Raw genomic sequence first — 21,378 nt, 5'->3', positions numbered from 1 at the left:
TAGAACAATTCACAGAGCTTTTGACCATGAAAAGTTTAGTGACCATTCAGTAAAATTGACAAAAGATTACAACAATGACAAAAACTTGAAATGTCACAACATCATACAGTGCATGAATGTGGAGCTATCCATCAGCATTCAAACAAAGCAGAAAAAAGGAAAACAAAAATAATAAAATAAAATAAGCGGAAGAAGATGGATGGGTGGATGGAAAACTACAATCTTGAGATTTATCCTGAAGATGCCAACAGTGTCATTCCAGAGGCTTCAGTGCTGCTGCCCTTCTTTATGTTTCTGGACTTAAACTCATTCTGGATTTCCAGGAAAGTTTTGTTCTTAGTCTCAGGGATACAAAAGAAGATGTAAATCGCCACCATAGTGCATATTCCCATAAACACCAGGAAGCAGTACTGCTGCAGATGGATCTGTGGAAACAAAGTACAACACACTTTTTTTTTTTCCCGCTGACACAAATTGTTGTGTGTTGGTTTTATGTTGCGCTTTCATCAGTGGTTAGCTTCTTTGTACAAAAAAATAACTCCAAAAAGTATTGTGTAAGCAATTTCAATAGAATGTGCATGTGAACTGCAATGTGAACGGAAATGCTAAAAGTTAGCACGCTAGCCAGATCAGTCAAGTAACAAAATATGATTATAGATGTACAGTATACCTGCAAAATGAGCTACAAAAGCTAGCATGAAACATTAGCAAGATAACATGCTAATGTTAGCATGCCAACAGTTAGCATACGTCAAGTACCACACTGTATATTGTATTCAGTGGAAACTCGATTTACAAACCCCTTTTCGTTTTACGTACTGCAGGCCAAATGAAAATATGCTAAGGTGTACAAATCATCGTTTCATCCACCCATTGAGTGCCTGCATGAATTGATTACGTGGAACCCGACTTAAACAAGTTGGAAAACTTATTCGGGTGTTACCATTTAGTGGTCAATTGTACGGAATATGTACTGAACTGTGCAATCTACTAATAAAAGTTTCAATCAATCAATCAATCAATGCAGAGGAGCCATTTTGTGCCCGGCAGCACATCCATTGTGAGCGGGCTAATCGATCTCCGGTCCTCACCGCTTATTCAGTCAATAAAGTGCTGCTGTTAGCTAAGGTGCTACTTTGTGTACTTTTTAAGTGTTTTTTAAGACCATTTACAACATTCTTCTAGTGTCGCTAGCTCAATATTAGTCCAAAGAAAGCAATGGACAAGTAATGTGTGGTTTCAGACAGTCAGGAAGTATCCACAGCGTTGTCGACATTATCTCGTCCTCCTCTCCGCTGCCCACAAAGAAGATTAACCAACAAGGTAAAGTGGATTTTACTTTTTTACTCCTAATTATTGTAGCCACCTGGCTGTTAACGTTAAGGAGTGATGTGATTTTAAACTGTGAGTGCACCACAGGGCTAGTGACAATGTGTGTGTGCGCAGTTCAGCAAGTTGTTGTTTTGACTTAAGTTAAAGTTAAAGTACCAAAGATTGTCACTCACACACTAGGTGTGTTGAAATTTGTCCTCTGCAATTGACCCATCCCCTTGTTCACCCCCTGGGGATGCTGAGTGCCAAGCAGGGAGGTAATGGGTCCCATTTTAATAGTCTTTGGTATGACTCGGTCAGGGTTTGAACTCACAACCTACCGATCTCAGGGCGGACACTCTAACCACTAGGCCACTGAGTAGGTTTGTAGACTTTGTTATTAAATAGAAAGTTGATCCATCACTTCCTTGTTATGTTAGTTTGAAAAACAGTACTGTAGAGCACTTTATTTTCTGTTCAAAGTGTACAAACCTTAACTAAAATAAGGACTTTTGTTGAGGGCTGGACCCAATATTCATGTTTACATTGTTTCTTAAGAATACATTTGCTTCAATATACAGTACAAACTGTTTTATTTATGAACCCTGTTCACGAACCATTTCTACCGCTTGCCCCTCTCCAATTAAATAAAGTGAGGTTCCACTGTACCTGCAAAAAAAGTGAAAAAAGCTTGTATGATATAGCGTTAGCATGCTAATATGGTAATGTTAGCATGCTAGCAATTGACTAATATTAGCAGGGAGCATTTGGACTTCATAAAGGTTTAAATTGGTTGAGAAATGTGGACGTACAGTAAGGAGGGGATTCATATGGCCCCACTCCTGGGTGGATCTCGCATGAGAGGAAGAGCGGCATTAATAATTTTGCAAAGCAGTCTGCTGAACATGATGGAGTCTGCTGAACATGATGGAAAGTGCCACTCTACATAGCAACTGACGCTGTGGTCAAAGTTAGAATTGCCACTTAACACATTTTAAGATATTCAACACTCGACTGCCATTTGGCGGCAAAAGTGGATAGTACACCCCCCCCAAAATCGTCAGGTTTCATGTGTCAGATAAAATGGGGCTATTTGAATTACTTTCCTACTAACACTTTTTTAACAAAGAATAAATGTTACACGACCAGTCTGGTTGCGCCAAACACTAAATCTATCAAAGCATTCATTAAAGTTAAACAAAAATAATACAACAAGAGAAGTATCCCACGCTCTTCTTTTGAAAAGTCCTTCTCTACAGAAGATACGGGCATATAAATCAACAATGTTATTTGCTCATGGGGCTGGACAAGACATGACAAAAAAAGAAAAGAAAACGAGAACAAATGTTACGAAAATTGAGAATTATGGGAAAACGGGAATTTTTGTAACTTTGAAAATTCTTGATTTGAATGTCCAGCATGTGTGTTTATGGTGAAATGGTTTAAATCGGTTGAGAAATGTAGGAAATGTGGGAGTTTAAAAAGTTGCCCATTTTCATCAAACATATATTAATGCTGTTCCCGTAGGGGAAACTGGGTAACACATGGCACACTGACAAAGCTTAACCTATTGTTACTATAACAATCTACAAGGTTAATACAGTTTGCTTCTTTTTCTTCCCCTCCATTTATTTGCTTTCTTTTGTATTTCAAGTTATCATTACATGTATGTATTGTTGAATTTAAAACAATTGTATTGTTGATAATAGAGATAATTATTGTTATTATTCATTATCAATAGTGCTATTTCTATTGGTATTTGTATTACTCCATTTGTACTGTAGTAATGTTCATTGTCATTTCTGTGTTATTAATATTTACTTCACTAACTGCTTCTTTGCAATCACTTTTACCATCATATTTGTACATATCCTATTCGCTTATGCTGTTCTGTTGTTGTTATTGTTGTGTTTGTTGTTGTTGTCTCTTTGTCTTATCCCCCTGTTGTCCCTGCAATTTACCCCCTCTGTCTCCCTTTTTTTCTCTTTCTATCCCCTCCTACTCCGGCCCGGCTGCACCAAATAATAATATAAATCCATTTAATAAAGTCAAATACAAATACGGCAACAAGCTGGACTCTAGAGGTTCCGCAGCCTCCGAAGCAGAACCTCCAGGTTCTGTAACAGCTTCTTCCCTCAGGCCGTAAGACTCTTGAACGCATCATAATTAAATTATCCCCTCAACTCCCCCCAAAATGGAATAACTCGCTGGAATAAAAAAGACAATATGTCATGATCTGTGGTTTGGATCATGTTTTATGTTATTTTCGGTTTAAGACTCCATAAGTTCCTGTCTTTGTGCACTCTTGTTTGTTTTGTCACCATGACTACCAATCAGTTCACCTGTCCTCACGACTCACGCACCTGATTCATTTGAACTCACGCACCTGTTTTCAATCACCACATGACTTTTTAAGCCTGCCTTTCTGTTCACTCGTCCTGGCTTCATTGTTTGCGTCACACCCTTTATGCCAAGTAAGTTTTGTTTTGTTCATGTCTGATGCAAAGTTTATGTCAAGTGTTCGTTCATGCCATAGCCTATGCTAAGTCCTAGCTTCATGTGTTTTAGGCACGCTTGCCTTTTTTTTTGTTATTTGCCTGTATTTAGGTAGATGGGTGATTTATGTTTAATAAACCTAATCCTACCGTCACACCTTCGTCTGGAGCGGTCAGTCTTGCATTCCGGGAGAACGAACCTCTTTAAGACAACCCTCGTTGTGACACAATATAACATACATCCATAAACGTGGACGCATGTGAAAAAGTGCAATATATTTATCTGTACAGTAATCTATTTATTTATATATATATATATTTATATATATTTATTTATTTTATATATATATATTTATATATTATTTGTATATATTTATTTATTTATATATGCACCACTATGCTACACTTCTCTTTTGTAAAGTAAATCTGTACAGAAATATGGGCATCTACATCAACAATATGATTTGCCTGAGTAGCTGGACAGGACAAAAAATAAATAAATAAATAAAAAATACAATAAAATAAAAAGTTGCCCAATCATTTCGAATAGGAACAAATGTCAGAGAAAAATTCCTGGAAATTGAAATTTTTGGAGAATAAAACAATGTGTGAGATGAATGTTATGTTACTTTGCAGCCTTCACACAATAGAATGTTTATATTCATAAGAGTTGGACATAAGAGTTTCCTCAAAAACATGTTGCCTATACTGTACTCACCACAATAAAAGGGAAGATCATGCTGATTAAAAAGAAGCTGGTCCAGTTTATGGAACCTGCAATAATGTAGGCTGCAGGCCGTGAGTTTTGTGTGAACAGCTCCACGGTCAAGATGTTAGTCACACCGCCTTGGGAGAGAACAAAGAAGATGCCACTGTCACATGGAGCTTTTGAAGTGAAACAAATGTAAAAAAAAAAATGTTTACCTGGTCCTAATCCAAAACTCAGAATGAAGGCAAAAATACATGTCATGCTCAGGTAAGGAAAAACTGAACTGGTTTCCTGAGTATCAAGCAAAAACACAAAGATGTGCTTAATGCAACATATACTAGTACATATATTATGTTTGCGTGTGAACTTTAATACCTGTAAGGTGATGGTCAGAGTGAACAAAATGCAGCAGATACTCATCAGCGTGTATCCCCCAATAATCAGCACTCTCCTTCCCAGCCTCTCAATGAGCAAACCCTGTGAGACATGCAGCACATGACAAGACTGAAAACATTGCATGGAAGCACTTCCTCTCCATCTGGCGCTGACCTTTCATGCTACTTGTGCCCATTTTGTTCCATCACACTGCATGGCAGTAATGTGCATTGTTTTCAGAAAACATTCTTACAAAGAGCATATGAGCCCAGCTATTTCACATCGTATTGATATTTTTTAATGTGTTTCAGACTCAAGGTATTTATGTTTTTTACAGTTAAGATAAGGCATTTACAGTACAAACTCTGTTCTTAAACACCCATTCATCCATTTGTTTTATCCTGCTTGTCCTCACAAGGCTGATGGGTGACCTGGAGCCTAACATAATTAGGAATTTGACCAAAGTTAATTAGAATAACATGACTCTACACCTTTTTTTGTTAAGTACATAACTCCACATGTGTTCATTCATAGTTTTGATGCGTTCAGTGACAATCTACAATGTAAATAGTCATGAAAATAAAGAACACGCATTGAATGAGAAGGTGTGTCCAAACTTTTGGCCTGTACTGTACATATCACGGGAGTCATGTTGAATCAAAAATCGATTCTGAATCGAGCCGTCACCCTAAAAATTGGAATTGAATCGTAAAATGTCCAAAAATTCCCACATCTAAAAATAATTACGTCAGTCTGAATCAGGTTTTGAACCCCGTTTCATCTGGCAGAGCAGGAAGCGAGTGGGAATAAGTTCATACTTGCCAACCTTGAGACGTGGTCGGGGGTGGGGCGGGGGCGTGGTGGGGGCGTGTTTAAGAGGGGAGGAGTATATTTACAGCTAGAATAATGATAATAATAATTTCACCAAAAGTCAATTATTTCATATATATATATATATAAGAAATACTTGACTTTCAGTTAATTCTAGCTATATATATATATATATTTATTTTATTATATTTATATATATATATATATATATATATATATATATATATATATATATATATATATATATATATATATATATATATATAAAAATAAAATACTTGAATTTCAGTGTTAATTTATTTATACATATACACACACACATAACACTCATCTACTCATTGTTGTACTTGAAAGTGCAATGCTTTGCAGCCAGAAGCACAGCCTTATATACTACATACATACTGAATACACAGTAATGAAAACACAGTTGTTCTACTGACTGTACTGTGCTTGCTGCTTACTTACTAAAAAAAAACAACAACACTTACCTTTCACTATTTGAGTAGCCTTTGTTCTGCCATTTGCGTACTGGCGAGCGATCTCTGAATCTGTGAACATATCCTTCACGGATTTGTTGAAGACATCCGCAAATGAGAACGGGATGTTGCTTCCAGCTATCAGCATAGCCATCTTTGTCTCAGCATATGTTACACAATCGGATCTCCATTTAGCGAGGTGGCCCATAATACTGGGCTGGGACACCGGTGCTGCGCTGCCGACGCTTTGTGCTTCGCTGTCCGTTCATGACTGAGTATATCCGTTCGGCCACCGTGTTCAATGGAGAAGTATGTTCTACAAAATTTACAGGCAGCATACCCCTTCCCCTTCGAACTGCCCTGGATAAACTGAAATTCTTGTTTCCATTTGTTTTGGAACTTACAAGCGTATTTCTTCATCTTACTCGTCGTCGGCATCGCCATTGCTGTATCTTCCTCGTCCGCATGGAGCTGGAGGGGGCGTGGCCTCCAGCTCCGGCTGGAAATCGGGAGAAAATCGGGAGAAAATTTGTCCAAAGGAGGTTTTCGGGAGAGGCGCTGAATTTCGGAAGTCTCCCGGGAAAATCGGGAGGGTTGGCAAGTATGAATAAGTTTGCGGTAAAAATGAAATATGAACCACCCTGCCATTCGTTGATTGACATTTTCCATGCGCATCGTCATGCAAAAAGGGGCCCCCCATGGATCATGGGCCCTACGCACAGCAAGTGTTCTGCATTTATGGTGTGCCGGTGAGTCACACAAAACCAGGGTTAAACCACCAATAAAGCTTAACAGCTCAGTGACATCAGTACATTGCACAAGAGCTCGTCAGCGAGCATCGAAAGATGCATTTTGGGCAGGTGCTTATTACATTTTTATTTACTACTAGCCTAAAAGCCTAGAAGAAGACTGCATACCATACACGTTCTTACTATTTTACTTTTAACAGTGCTTAACTTGTTTTTACACAGTAAGAAAATAAAAAGCAAGCTGCGTGCTGCACTATGGTGGTGCTTCTCAGTTATTTTTTGTCATGACTTCACCTGGGGACATAAATTCCCTTGACCCATTGAATTTAACTACTGAGAACTTGATAATATTCATAATATTGATGATATTCATATATTTATCTGTACAATTATTTATCTATCTCTACAAAGCACTGTGTGAGTTACATTCTTTACATATGCCACTGACGACGACTGTTTTTTCTTCTCATTCCGCTCGCAAACTTCTCTTCACCTCCATTCGCTCTGTACACGTGTTCCAGTGTACTTACTCCTTCTACAGCACAGGTGTCAAACTCAAGGCCCGGGGGCCAGACGTGGCCCGCCACTTCATTAAAGTATCAATAAAGTACTGTAACTTTTCTTACTAAATGTATTCTTTCTTTCTATTTTGGGAGAAAAAAAATATATGTACTTCATGTAATCGCAAATTATGTTAACTTAAATTTTGTTTGATTATGCAAAAATATGTTTTCAAACCATTTTTTTTAAATATAAATAAATACTAATAATAATGATTTCAAAGCAAGTTATCCATCAAATTGTGCAATGTAAAAGTAGCAATAGATTTCATTGTAAAATTGTGAAATTTACTGTGGTTTTTACAGCATTTTTCTTTAAATGAAAAAACCAGTACTTTTTTACTGTAATAAACTGTGGTGCCGTTTTGGCATTTACAGTAATACACCGAAAAATCTACAGTTGTTGATTTTACTGTAAAATTGCAGTTTTTTTTATTTACAGTAAAAAAAACAAATGTAAATTTTACAGAAAATTCTGGCAACTGAGCTGCATTTTTTTAACCATAAAAACAGCAGTACTGTTTTTCCATTTACAGTAATATACACTACATTTTGAGGTGAAATTATTGCAATTTACCATATTTTTTTACATTTTACTTTTTAAAAAATCTATTAATAAAATGCATTAAAAAATTGTGTAGTAATAGTATTCACTGTTAGAAGTGGCCAAACATAACTGCGATGTGGCCCTCAGTGAAAACGACTTTGACACCTCTGTTCTACGTGGTAGAACAGGAAGCCTGCTGATTAGTTTGGGCACTGCTGCCATCTATAAACTTGTCAACTTTTGCATTTCAACAATAAACAGAATTTCTGGGGGAATGGGTGAAAATGAGAGATTTTCATTTTCATCACAGTCACCATTAAATCAATAAAATACATTAATAAAAAGGACTCTTGACAGGACTCATGTCAACGGAATGACATCATAGTGTCACTAGCCACCGCACCACCCACTCTGACGAATGGGAGGTTGTTAATGTTTGTGATATCATATAATAATATGACATGAAACATTGGGTATAAGGCTTCCAAGTGAGAAAACCTGATATATTGCATAGATTAAAATAAAAACACAGTTATGGGCTCCTTTATGGCGCTTATGGTTGGGAATTCTTCAAGCTGGCCTACATTTCTGACTTAATCTTACAGAAAGTAAGAGGAAGTGTGACCAGCTGCATGTTCTTCTTTAAGTATCGATTATAAGTGTGTGATTTTTTTGTCAAGACCAGGGGTGCCCATTACGTCAATCGCGAGCTACCGGTCGATCGCGGAGGATGTGTCAGTCGATCGCCAGCCAGGCATTAAAAAAATAGACCTAAAAATTAGCGATCATCAATCTTCACCAAGACGTCACTTTTGTCACTTGATTGACATTAGCGGCACCCGAGGGTCTTGTGAGATGACGCTGGCTGCTGCAAGATCATTATTAAGAAAAAACGACCCACAGGAAGGCGAGAAACACTTTTTATTTCAACAGACTCTTGCGCCGTACCTGCCGTCAAAACTCTAAAGACCGACTGCACAGTTCTTGTTTTCACAATAAAAGCGCAGCTTCATCCTGCCTGCGCTAACAAAATAAGAGTCCCAGAAAGCTGGCGTGCACAAGCTAGCAAGCTACGGAGTTTGCCGCCAATGTAGTTCTTGTAAAGTGTATAAAAAGGAGTATTAAAGCTGGACAAATAAGATGCCAAAAACCAACCACTTTCATGTGGTATTGGACAAAAAGGATGTTATCAGCACTACTGTCTGATTCCAATCAATGCAAGTCATCAAAATCAGGTAATACACCAACTTATATTCTTGTCTTCATGAAAGAAAGGAATCTATATGTGTTAAACATGCTTGTAGTATCATTAAACCCCTTTAACTTGTTAACAAAAATGTATCTTTCATAAATAAATAAATATAAATTATATATATGAATGAGGTAGATCCCCCCGACTTGGTCAATTGAAAAGTGTAAAGTGAAAAGTGTGGGCACCCCTAAATTAAAGACTGACTTTATAGTTCTGATGTTTGCTTTTAGGAATAGTTAGCTTATTTTTTATACTTTATACTCCAATTTGCATTATTTTCAGTGTATTGAGTTCAAATGTCATGGTTTCAAATACTTTCAAGTTAATATGTTGTGTCTAAAATAAACAATTAAGCCAGCCTTAGATTTACAAAAAAAAGGGTCGCTAAAGAAAGTAATCTGAGGTCTGGCAATGACGACAAGCGAGTGTACCTTCAAAAATGATTTGTATTTTATGGTAAACGTACAACTTATTGTTGCTTAAGCCCTTTTCTGCACTACTACAGTGTAAAACATCACATGCCCAATAGTCTTTGCAGCAAATGAAATGTAAAATACTCACACATGTCAAAGCAGTGAGGCATTCACAGGCACCAGTACCCACGGTTGCATACGGTATTTTGTCATCAGAAATTCCTGCTTCTCTGAACACATAATCTGCGTAAAAATAGATCTGCAGAAAAAACAGAAGAGAATATGTTTAAAATTAATTGTTCATTTATGTACAAAGTAACCAAATTGAGGCTTTTTTTTACGATCCACATTGCGATTTGCAGTATGAAGAAGACATTTATAGCAGGGGTATTCAACTAAATTGTTTTAGGGGCCATTTTATCCAATAGGCAAAGGATCTTCCCTTTTTTGTATATTTTTGAGAAACAGCATCCTCTATGGTAGACATTTGATTTTGGTCTACTTGTCAGAGTTACAGGAGATATTTCTGTAAAAAAGCTAGTCAAAGATCATTAAGGCTGAAACGACGCGTCGACGTAGTCGACGTCATCGGTTACGTAAATACGTCGACGCCGTTTTTGTGCGTCGACGCGTCGCATATTTACGTCACGCTACCGTCATGGCGAAGCGCAAAGCAGACGATCAAAGCAGACGATGCGAGCGGTGCGAGCGAGGGGGAAAAATGCCAAAAGTCGTCAAAAGTGTGAAAGTATTTCAATAAACGGCCTAATAATGTTGCTGTATGCACACTGTGTCGAGCGTAAATGGCCTATAATAGCAGCACAACGGCTATGAACGAACATTTGAAAAGAAAACCATCAACTAGTCAATCGTCCGCGTGAGCATACGTTGTCATCATTACACAAAAACATGAATGTGTCATTTGTATCTGCTAGGGGTGTAACGGTACGTGTTTTGTATTGAACCGTTTCGGTACGGGGCTATCGGTTCCGTACGGGGGTGTACCGAACGAGTTTCTAAGCTAAAGCTAACTTTAGCTGCTAAAGTCTTAACAAGCTGCTTTGCTCATTCTGCCTCTGTCTCAGCACGCAGCATTGTCCCACCCACACAACCATCTGATTGGTACACACGAAGCATTATCAGCCAATCAGCAGTGCGTATTCAGAGCGTTACCAGCCAATCAGCAGTGCGTATTCAGAGCGCATGTAGTCAGCGCTTCAGCGTCGAGCAGATATGTGTTTAGCAGGTGAGCATCAGGCAGCGGACTCTCCCCAAATGATAATAAACACCTCCCAGTCAACTACTAGTAACATCACTATGGTCTAGAAACTTCAACTGCAGCTCAGCTCACTCGCAGTCCTGGCTTGAGGTGAAGGCTAATTACCTCTCAGTTCCAGCCACATCGACCCCTTCTGAGCGCCTATTTTCAGCTGCTGGGAATATTGTAAACATGAAAAGAAGCAGAGCATGTAGACATGCTAACCTTTCTTCATTACAACTGTTAGTCACTCACTGGAATGAGTAGAATTGGTTATTGTGTACTGTGTTGGACTGGATGTTTATTTTGCACATTTTAAAAGCAATACTTAATGTTTACAGTGCTCCAGAATATTTAGATTGGCACTTTTTTGTGTTGGATGTTTATCTTTATTTTTGCACATTTTAGCAAATAAGCAATACTTTCACTTTTGTTGAAATGTTTACACTGTTGTTACAGAATATTTCGTTTTACACTTTTTTGTATTGGATGTTTATCTTTATTTTTGCACATTTTAAAGCAAAACAAGCAATACTTTTACTTTTCAAATGCTTATGCTATTGCAGAATATTAAGATTTGCACTGGATGTTGACTTTTATATTTGCACATTAAAAAGCAAATAAGCTACTTTTAATTTTGTTAAAGGTTAAAAGTTTTAAATGTTTACATTGTTACAGAATATTTAGTCATGTTGTTGTCAATGTTGACTGAGTGGCCATACTTCTTTTTTTTTGTAAATAAAAGCCAAGCCTTTTGAAAAAACTGGCCTACATTTTTTTTTCATCTTCATTTTGAATAAAAAAATAATCGGTAAAAGGACAAATAATCTATAGATTAATCGAAAAAAATCTATAGATTAACCGATCAATCGAAAAAATAATCTATAGATTAATCGATAGAAAAATAATCGTTGGCTGCAGCTTTAAAGATCATCTCTATGACAGCACTCAAGTGTTTTTAAGAATCTGCTGCAAAAATATGTCTCACAAGTTTTTTTTAACTGAACTTGCGGGCCACCAGTTGAATAGCCAAATGGTGAAAAAGAGAGCATCTAAAATGGAACCTTGAGGAACACCACTAGTATAACTAAAGACGTTGAACAAATAACTGCTGACTGCATCTGAAGTAAACAAGATACAGCAACACCTTAGTTACATAAATCACATTGTAATTACCAAAAAGGAGAGTACTTAGAGAGGTGCCCTGAGGAATGCCTCAGTTATGTAAAATACAAGTTTGGACCCCAGTGTTCTGTGTTTGCTACCAAGGTCTGCCAATGAGTTTACAGTGGTCACATACGGCGTTGATTCCATTGAGCTGCTGAGCTGCATTGAGAAGCATGATGGTGATAAGCTGCCAGCGCATGTTGCGGTCCGCAAACAGTTCCCACGGCTTTTTGGCCGTGATTCCAACCAGGTTGTTCCTCTCGTTCTCAATTTCCTCCATTTGTTTTTCACAATTTGCAGCACCGTGGAGTTGCTTTATGGCTGCGTGGGAGAAGAGACAACAATTACGTCCTCACATATCCGGAAAGACACGAGGTCCTTTTTTGGTGAAAAAACAAAAAGGTTGACTGCATCAAATATGATCACATGCTTGATCCTCTGGTGGTGAAAGCATATGTTTCTGCCTGTGGCGATTTCTGCTAAAATCATGTTCACTGAACAGAATCAGACAGTCATTTTACCTTTTTTGCATCCCTCATCATCTCCTCTGTCAATGAGGAGAAAGCAAGGACTCTCCGGGAACCAGGGGAGGGTCAGGAGCTGCATGATCGCTGGGATAGCCGTGGTGGACAGCAGAATGGGCCAATACCCTTCTCTACCCAGCAGCTCTCTGTTGAACCACACAGCTCGTCTCGTACTATACACACACTTCCAAATATTGACATGTTACACCAGTCATAACAATAAAATATGTTTACTTGAGCCCCATCACTTGTCCAGTCAGGATCCCCCCAGTGAGAAAAACAGAGGTCCCCATTCCCATGAGGCCACGGATGGCAGTCGGAGCGATTTCGGTCAAGTACAAAGGTTGAACACAAATGCCAATGCCTACGTATATGTAAGTAACATATGGTAAGCAAATATTTGTTGAACATTCTAAGCATATTTCATTATGTGTCACCTGCATTTACTCCAATGATAAGACGGCCGATGATGAGGAGTTCAAACGATCCTGTTCCATAGCTCAGACCCATCATCAGTGCAGCAGTTATTGCCAGAATGTTGTTAGTCAACAACGTCCCTTTCCTGCAGCAACATAGACGTATGACCTTATATGACATGACACTTTAGCCACAACATTAGGTACACCACACATCTAATGAGAAAGTTGTCAACTCAGTTTATCCATTGAACAAAGTGTGTGGTTTGCGGTTGTCTGAGGTGGACTGTCTTCTGTGAACTCTTTGGAACAAGGGTGGCCACACTTTTTCTGCAGTCGAGCTAATTTTCAACTAACCAAGTCGAGGGGATCTACCTCATTTATATATATAATTTATATTAATTAATTAATTTATTTTTGTGAACAAGTTAAAGGTGTTTAATGATAATACAAGCATGTTTAACACAAATAGATTCCTTTCTTTCATGAAGACAAGAATATAAGTTGGTGCATTACCTGATTCTGATGACTTGCATTGATTGGAATCAGACAGTAGTGCTGATAACGTCCGCATTTTCAAATGGAGGAGAAAAAAAGTCCTCCTTTCTGTCCAATACCATATAAAAGTGGTTGTTTTTTGACATCTTATTTGTCCAGCTTCCATATTCATTTTTATACACTTTACAAGAAATACATTGGCGGCAAACTCCGTAGCTTGCTAGCTTGTGCACGCCAGCTTTCTGAGACTTTTATTTTGTTAGCGCAGGCAGGATGAAGCAGCGCTTTTATTGTGAATACAGGAACTGTGCAGTCGGTCTTTAGAGTTTTGACAGCAGGTACGGCGCGAGAGTCTGTTGAAATAAAAAGTGTTTCTCGCCTTCCTGTTTGTCATTTATTCTTAATAATGAGCTCACAGCAACCAGCGTCATCTGTGACAAAAGTGACGTCTTGGTGAAGATCGCAAATTTTTAGGTGTATTTTTTTAATGCCTGGCTGGCGATCGACTGACACAGCCTCCACGATCGACCGGTAGCTCTCGACTGATGTTATGGGCACCCCTGCTCTGGAGACTTTCAATTTTTATTATATTCAAAGCCAAACAGGACATAAAAGTTCTTAAAAATATTTTGTATTAAAAAAAAATATTGCCTCAAATTTGTTAATAGACCTTTTTTTGACAGGTTAAAATGACTAAATACTAATATTACACACATGTATACTAATTGACAACTGTGGCATCATTTGATCAAAAGGCCTTCAATAGGTTAAAATCAGGGCTGCCAAAAACAACTCGTTAACTCATGTGATTAATCACAAAAAAAATGATCGCATGAATCATTTATCACCACAGATTAATCAAGCAAGTTTATTTTGACAGCATATGCTCCTTTACCTTAGTTGCGCATGGTTATCTGGTGTGCTCGCTTCCAAATTTCACTTCAAAAATACATCCAGATGGACGGGACTTTATATTATATAATATTTTATATTAAACTGCTACCAAGTTTTGAGCAAACAAATGACGAGTAAAACATTTTTTAAATGTCACTGGATGACATTCTGACAATAAAATTGTACTTGTGTCCAAACATCGGGGTCTTTTTAAAGTTGATTTAAACCATGCAAGCGAGTAATAACTTGTGATTAATCATGATTAATCCAACTAAAAAAAGTGATACAAATTAAATAATCATTTGACAGCTCTAATTAAAAAACATTTTTTAAATTACATGTTTGGTATTTTTGTTTAGGGCTGAAATTGATTAAAAGATCTGAGCAAAGAAAGAAAGAAAAAAATCCCAAATGTTTTTACGCCTTTTGAAAAATTAAGGACTTTTATGTAAGGCTGCAATGATTAATCAAATAATTACTAATTATTAGGTTACTATTAATTAGACTAGAAAAAAGCTTTGATTTATATTCTTGATTAACTGTTTAATGAGTGTAACTAATTAATATTGACACAATTCGTACCGCATGGAGTGCAGGGAATGCGTGAAATATTAAAATGCGTGAACATAGCACATGACAGCGGTTTTGTGGGGGGGTTGTGAGCTGTGTGGCAGCGAACAGCGAATATTTTTTAAATGTATTTTTTCCTTAATACACACATGTTAAAAGTGCAATTTCAATAATGATGATTTGCATTTATTAGAAAAAAAGAAAGAAGGTCTTGGCATGCAAAAAAATGGATGTTTATTTCAACAATTTTCCCTAAAACAAGCTTTGCAGCTATGAAGTACGTTTTATCCGATTGACATAATCGATAGCTGCAGGCCTACTCATATGTACTTTTAGGCTTTGGAGTATTGTGAAATAACAATTAAGTGCGAGTGTATCATAAACATGTGAAATCATTGGACATTGACATTTTTAAATGTAACATTAAAAAACGCAAACTAAAACTGAAATTACTGAATTTACTGAAAGGGAAATAACATTTCTGATGAAATGAGGTAACCAAAATACGACATAAAAAAGTAGCTGCCGGATTGTTCACATTGCTCTTGTCTTGGATCATAATTCACTGTGATTCATTAAAAAATGTAAATCCATACCTCCCCAGCTTTATTGACAATGTTCCTCCAACTGTCACTCCTACTAGTCCTCCAAAGGTAAATATTGACACAATGATGGACCACAAAAAGGTGAGAGCGTCCTCTGCCATTCCGGTCTGATAACGCACTGTCCACGTTTGGTTGATGAACTCTTGCACATGCTACAAACATGGAAAATATAGATATACCACATTGATCAAAATGAGAAAATGTCCCAAAAATAGAGCATTATTACCTTAGTGGGTGCATTAATGACGGAGACGTTATATCCATACTGGAAGCTTCCTCCTATACAAGCAGCAAAGGTTGCCAGAAGAAGGGATTTGTTTGGAAACTCCAGGAAAGACAGGCAAGCACAAAGAAGAAAACATTTAATTTCACCCCACTGCAAAACAACTGAACACAACATACCTTTATACCCCGTCTTGTTTCTTCCGGCTGTTTAATCAACAAAGGCGTGTATTCATAATCGTCCCTATTATCTTTCGGCATTTTGTCTGTTCCCCACAGAGCGTCCTTCTTAAGCTCGCTCTCGAAAAGAAAACCAAATCTGATGAGAAAACGGTTTTATACTGCAGCAAAACACTGTTCTTGAGTCATAACAATATGACCGTGGCCTGTGAAGAATCGACACATTTCCACTTTGAAACAATTTCACACATGGGGCCGTAAAATGTGGATGTTGCAAGAAGTTTTCCCAGAAAAAATAAACTGGAGTAATTCATGAAGTCCACAAATGTAATTATACAGCTTACAAAATAGTGACAACAATTTATTTTCTTTTTGGTGTCAAAACTGGCCAGCACGTTTTATGCATTTGTGTTACAGCTACAGGACGTACAGTATGAAGAATTGAGTAAATTACCTTGATTCATGTGTCAAGAACAAAGGTTGCGACTTTAATTTGTAGTAAATCATTTTAACAAATTATTACGGTGAAACAAGCCCATTTTGGTGTGGATGACTAACATTTCCAAACTAAGACCAGCCCTTTAATGTGGTGTTTTTTTACTATATATTGAAACAATGTTAGGCTATCAGGGCCTGCAAAGCCTTCCCTGCCGTTTACCTAAATTCTAGTATTTGTCCTATGAAATCAAATATCATTTTTTTCCTGACAGTCTATTTTGTACTGTTTTCAGTATGTGTTACTGTCTGGTGTTTGTCTTGACCCCAGGATGCAGAGACGGCAGGTGAAGTGCAAGTAAGAGTAGGAATGGGTACCGTTCGCATTTGAACCGATATCGGTATCAATTCCCCGGTACCTTTGAACTCAACGGTACCAAGTTTTGGTACTTTTGTATGTGTTGATGAATGTTAATTGTTTGATGATAGTTTTTTTTTAACGCAACATTTAAAAATGAGCTAATTACGTTAACTGTGCTGACCAGTAGTCATATCTAGTTTTCTTATGAAGTTTGAGTCTCATTTGCAATGCAGTTTCACTTCCAAGATATTAAATGGCAGTAGTGTACAGGCTATCTATGGTATGTTGTTTAACTAGGAAGTAGCTTTTTCCGTGAAGCTGAATGTGTTATGTTGCGCCCTACAAAGTGTTTACACTGCAAGTATTGTGCTTTTTATATTATTGATTATAACATTCATCTTAATTAGGCCCGGCAGCAATGGCTGCGTAGGCCCTGTTGTAATTGCCCCATTCACTATTTTTCACCCACTTCGATCATTTTTAAGGCCTTTAATGTTTCCAAAACTCAGCAATTTTTGCAAGCGCGTCTAGTCCGGCGATAAGTTGGATATTTTGTCGTTACCGAAGATGACATATCAAAATTGATTCTCTAGTGCCCCCTTGAAATTTTTTTAAAATTTGCCCCTGCCATCAGATTCACGTATCTTCACGAAAATTGCTGGAGACATCGATCATGACAGGACACACATAAAAGTCTCAAAAACCCATATATGAAAACCAACAGGAAGTTGGCCATCTTGGTTTCGTCGGCCATTTTTAGGCAAAAAACAGGGGTCGTACTTTAAAAAAACTCCTCCTGGGGACTTTGACCAAATGAGTTGCGGTTTAAATGATAGATACTAGACGTATAGGCGATAAAATAATTGCAAAGGAACTTTTCCTACGTCGTAAGATGTGGGCGTGGTATGGCTACAAAGTTTGATCCAATGGTTCGCCACAATACACGAAATGTTAATAAAGACTGCTCTACAAAAGCCGATCTTGATCCTAATTGGTAGAAATGATGATAATGACACCCTGAAGTGCTGGATCTGTCAGTACCTATTCGTACCCATTCATAGTGGGCGGAGCCTAAAGGCGAAAACTGCTCAATCAACCGTCAAACTGTCATTACTGCACTTTAAATGATCAGATCTCCTTACAAACGGAGTTGAGGCTTTTAGGTTGGGGTCTAATCATGACTACACATTGATATCAACACAAATATCGCCCTCTTGTGGTGGAAAATCATAACAGTCATAACTTCCTTCCACATTCTCCGATCTTCCTGAAATTTTTGATGCTGGGTCAGGCATTGGGAAGGACGTGACTGCATGCATAATGCATTCCTGCAGACTCGCGTGAATCTTGAGGTGTGGAGGTGTGGGGGCAAGGGCCCTTTCAAAGCTGCAAATTAGGGCCAGAGCAGGAAAAAGCTGCAAAGGTTAATTTGAAATTGTTTTGATTATTATTATCCTCCCACTTGGCATTCATGAGTCCCTTAACATGCATGAAAACTCACCAGTTTTTGTAGGCACATCGGTTCCGGCGAAAGATATGATAGTTTTGGGGGCCCAAGCACGAAATTTAAAATTTGACTCAATAAAAATGTGAAAAAGTACCCCGTGTTACCAGATTCACATATCATCATGAAAATCGATGGAGACGTCTATCAATAGAGGACACACATACAAGTCTCAAGAAGCCATATTGGAAAATAAACAGGAAGTCGGCCATCTTGGTTTCCGTCAGTCAGTTTTAGGCTAAAAACAGGGGTCGTGATTTAACGAACTCCTCTTAGAGATTTTGACCATCCATCCATCAATTAAAATTAAATATACATACGTACTTATCCATACTCATTCATGGTGGGCGGAGCCCTGCGGCAAAAACTGCTCCTCGCCATCACCAGTCAAACTGTCATTATATCACTTTTGATGATCAGATAGAATATTGATAGCATAGAGATCACATTTTAGTTCTAAAAACCAAAGTGTAGATCTATTAAAAATTACAGTAATTGTAAAACCTATCAGTTTATGGTTTGCGTAAAGGCTAACTTGTAATTTTCCTTTGTAATCTCTAACTATAATGAGCCTGTGGTGCTGTTAAGTTATTGTGGCTCAATTTGCCTTAATTTTTTTTATGTTAATGTATTATTATTTAATATATATTATTGTTTTAGTGGCTTAAGAGATATTCCTGGCTCTGAATTTGCTCATTGCTATTTTTATGTTTTTGTGCATTATTTAATAATAATAATAATTATGGATTTTATATTTGTTGCCGTCATCATTAAACGAACAGGCTACTCATCAGTTACTCAGTTACAACATACTTTTTACTTTTACTCAAGTAAATATTTGGGTGACTACTCTTTACTTTTACTTGGGTAATAAATCTCTAAAGTAACAGTACTCTTACTTGAGTACAATTTCAGGAGGCGGGGCGAGACGGGATCGACGCCGAGATGGATGTCAGGTGCGTGGATCGCCCACCTGGGCACAATTATATAATCTCCTCCGAGTGTGTAAAAGGGCGGCAGCCGAGAACAACGGGGCAGAAGGAGAACCAGCAGTGGATGCAGCGCGGAAGAGACAGAGAGCGAGAGGCAGACGAAGGCGACGACGCGGCAGACTGAAAAGCGTACCGAAGAAGGAGCAGCGAAGAGAAGCTGAAAAGCGACCCGACGTGGACTGAAGGTTTATTGAAATAATAAAACAAAGTCAAAACCTGCTCAATGTAATGTCTATCCTAGGTGGTCCATGGAACCCGGACGACAGCGAGAGTCTGTCACATTGTCATTCAAATGTTTCGTCTCTTGATTGTCAGTGTAGTCTGCATTTTCATTAAATAACAAAATATTAGTTTTCTCTTGCATGGTCTTAAAAACACTTCTGCAAATGAAAGCAAAACTGGCTTGATGGCAGAAAACTTAACTCTTTAGTTACAACATCATCTCAAGTTGTACTTTCGTAAGCGTTGAAAGTAAATAGGAAAGATTACACCTTAGAGTTAATTTCCAATATTTATTGCAATGCACTCATGTAGATATTCTCTTATTGTGCAAATCAATAATGGGGGTATATTGCACATTGCATAAAAGTTTGTTCACTGACAAACACGCTTTATGCATTGCTCACAGACCTAACCAGTGGAAAGTTAAAGCTTTTGGTATTTGTTGTTGATCATAAGAAGCAATAACATCTCATCTAGAATCATTCTTCTTTCTAATACTGCTCATTATAGTTAATTTAGTTAAGAAAAAATATTATATGCTATGACTAAAATGTGAGAAACATAAGAAGCCTACCTTTTCACGTGGTAGCACAGGTTGTTCCTCAATGGGCTCCATTATAAAACTGCTATTATTTTTCAAATCAAGCGTAGATAAATAAGTGAAGGACTTGTTTAGCCGAATGTTGCTGCAAGGTGCAGCATATGATCTGTGCTCCATGAGGGGGGTTCGGGTGGAGCGGTGGTGGTGGTGTGTGTGTGTGTGTGTGTACTGCATTCTTGCGGCTGAGGCTTGTGATTACTGGCCCATATAGTGAAAACAATTATACAGTTGTATTTGTTTCACTCTAGTCCGTTATATTCCCAATCATAAAGAGTGGACGGTTAGAGCAGCATAGTTGCTCACTTGTACTTTATTGGCAACTTCAGTTATTATTATTATTAGCCTTTATTTAACCAGGTAAAATCCCATTGAGATCAAAGATCTCTTTTCCAAGGGAGACCTGGCCAAGAGGGCAGCAGCAAGGTTACATTAAAAACAGTAAACAAATACATAAAACATCACATTTACAACATTAAAACTTGCTCACATAACACATGTGCATACAGACAAGGTAGACTGCAGTCCTTTCACAGAAGCTTTAAAGGCCTACTGAAATGAATTTTTTTTATTTAAACGGGGATAGCAGATCTATTCTATGTGTCATACTTGATCATTTCGCGATATTGCCATATTTTTGCTGAAAGGATTTAGAATAGAAAAACGACGATAAAGATCGCAACTTTTGGTATCTGACAAAAAAAAGCCTTGCCCCTACCGGAAGTAGCGTGACGTAGACAATTGAACATATCCGCAAAGCTCCCTATTGTTTGCAATGATGGCCGCCAGATCTGAGAGCGATTCTGACCGAGATAGCGACGATTTCTCCATTAATTTGAGCGAGGATGGAAGATTTGTGGATGGGGAAAGTGCAAGTGAAGGACTAGTGGGGAGTGGAAGCGATTCAGATAGAGAAGAAGCTGTGAGAGGGATAGAGCCATACCGCTTTGAACCCGACGCTGATGAAGACGGTCAGGAGGACGCTGCTGCTATTGATGCTGGAGGAGCACACGACATAGATCGCCTTGAGAATACAGAATGGTAATATGTTATTTATTTATAGACTAGTTTTAGTTTGTGGCCTAGTCTTGCACTGTTACTGTTAGTGTTACAACTTACACCCCAGGCCTATCTATACACTAAGTATCTATCATTGACACAATGTGTTACTGTTAGTGTTACAACTTACACCCCAGGCCTATCTATACACTAAG

General features: G+C 37.9%; 1 protein-coding gene across 3 annotated transcripts; it reads right to left on the bottom strand.

The window, feature by feature from the left end:
- LOC133652465 (solute carrier family 2, facilitated glucose transporter member 11-like) lies at positions 1–20,231 on the bottom strand. 3 transcript variants are annotated; one of them, XM_062051241.1, is made up of 12 exons: positions 20,141–20,231; positions 15,877–15,975; positions 15,642–15,802; positions 13,105–13,229; positions 12,902–13,031; positions 12,665–12,813; positions 12,277–12,464; positions 9,867–9,977; positions 4,891–4,992; positions 4,731–4,806; positions 4,525–4,652; positions 1–425 (listed from the first exon to the last, which is right to left on the bottom strand). In XM_062051241.1, exons 1-12 carry the CDS (start codon positions 20,180–20,182, stop codon positions 231–233), a joined length of 1,506 nt encoding a protein of 501 aa, XP_061907225.1. In that variant the 5' UTR covers positions 20,183–20,231; the 3' UTR covers positions 1–230. The 3 variants fall into 3 exon arrangements, with proteins under 3 accessions (XP_061907225.1, XP_061907226.1, XP_061907224.1); XM_062051242.1 differs by lacking the exon at positions 20,141–20,231 and adding an exon at positions 19,561–19,649; XM_062051240.1 differs by lacking the exon at positions 20,141–20,231 and adding an exon at positions 16,053–16,164.
- Positions 20,232–21,378: the final 1,147 nt, after the last annotated feature.

This window comes from Entelurus aequoreus, linkage group LG06 (assembly GCF_033978785.1).
Source record: "Entelurus aequoreus isolate RoL-2023_Sb linkage group LG06, RoL_Eaeq_v1.1, whole genome shotgun sequence".
NCBI lineage: Eukaryota > Metazoa > Chordata > Actinopteri > Syngnathiformes > Syngnathidae > Entelurus > Entelurus aequoreus.
This window is presented reverse-complemented; position numbering and strand designations above follow the sequence as displayed.

Bases quoted from the DNA above. Each gene is read 5' to 3' on its own strand.
- LOC133652465 (XM_062051240.1), bottom strand. From the start codon at position 16,133: ATGCCGAAAGATAATAGGGACGATTATGAATACACGCCTTTGTTGATT. The intron at 12,814-12,901 runs GTAAACATATTT...GTGGTTCAACAG, and splicing joins GGACAAGTGATGGGGCTCAA to AGAGCTGCTGGGTAGAGAAG. The intron at 9,978-12,276 runs GTATGTGACCAC...TTTTTTCTGCAG, and splicing joins AGCTCAATGGAATCAACGCC to ATCTATTTTTACGCAGATTA.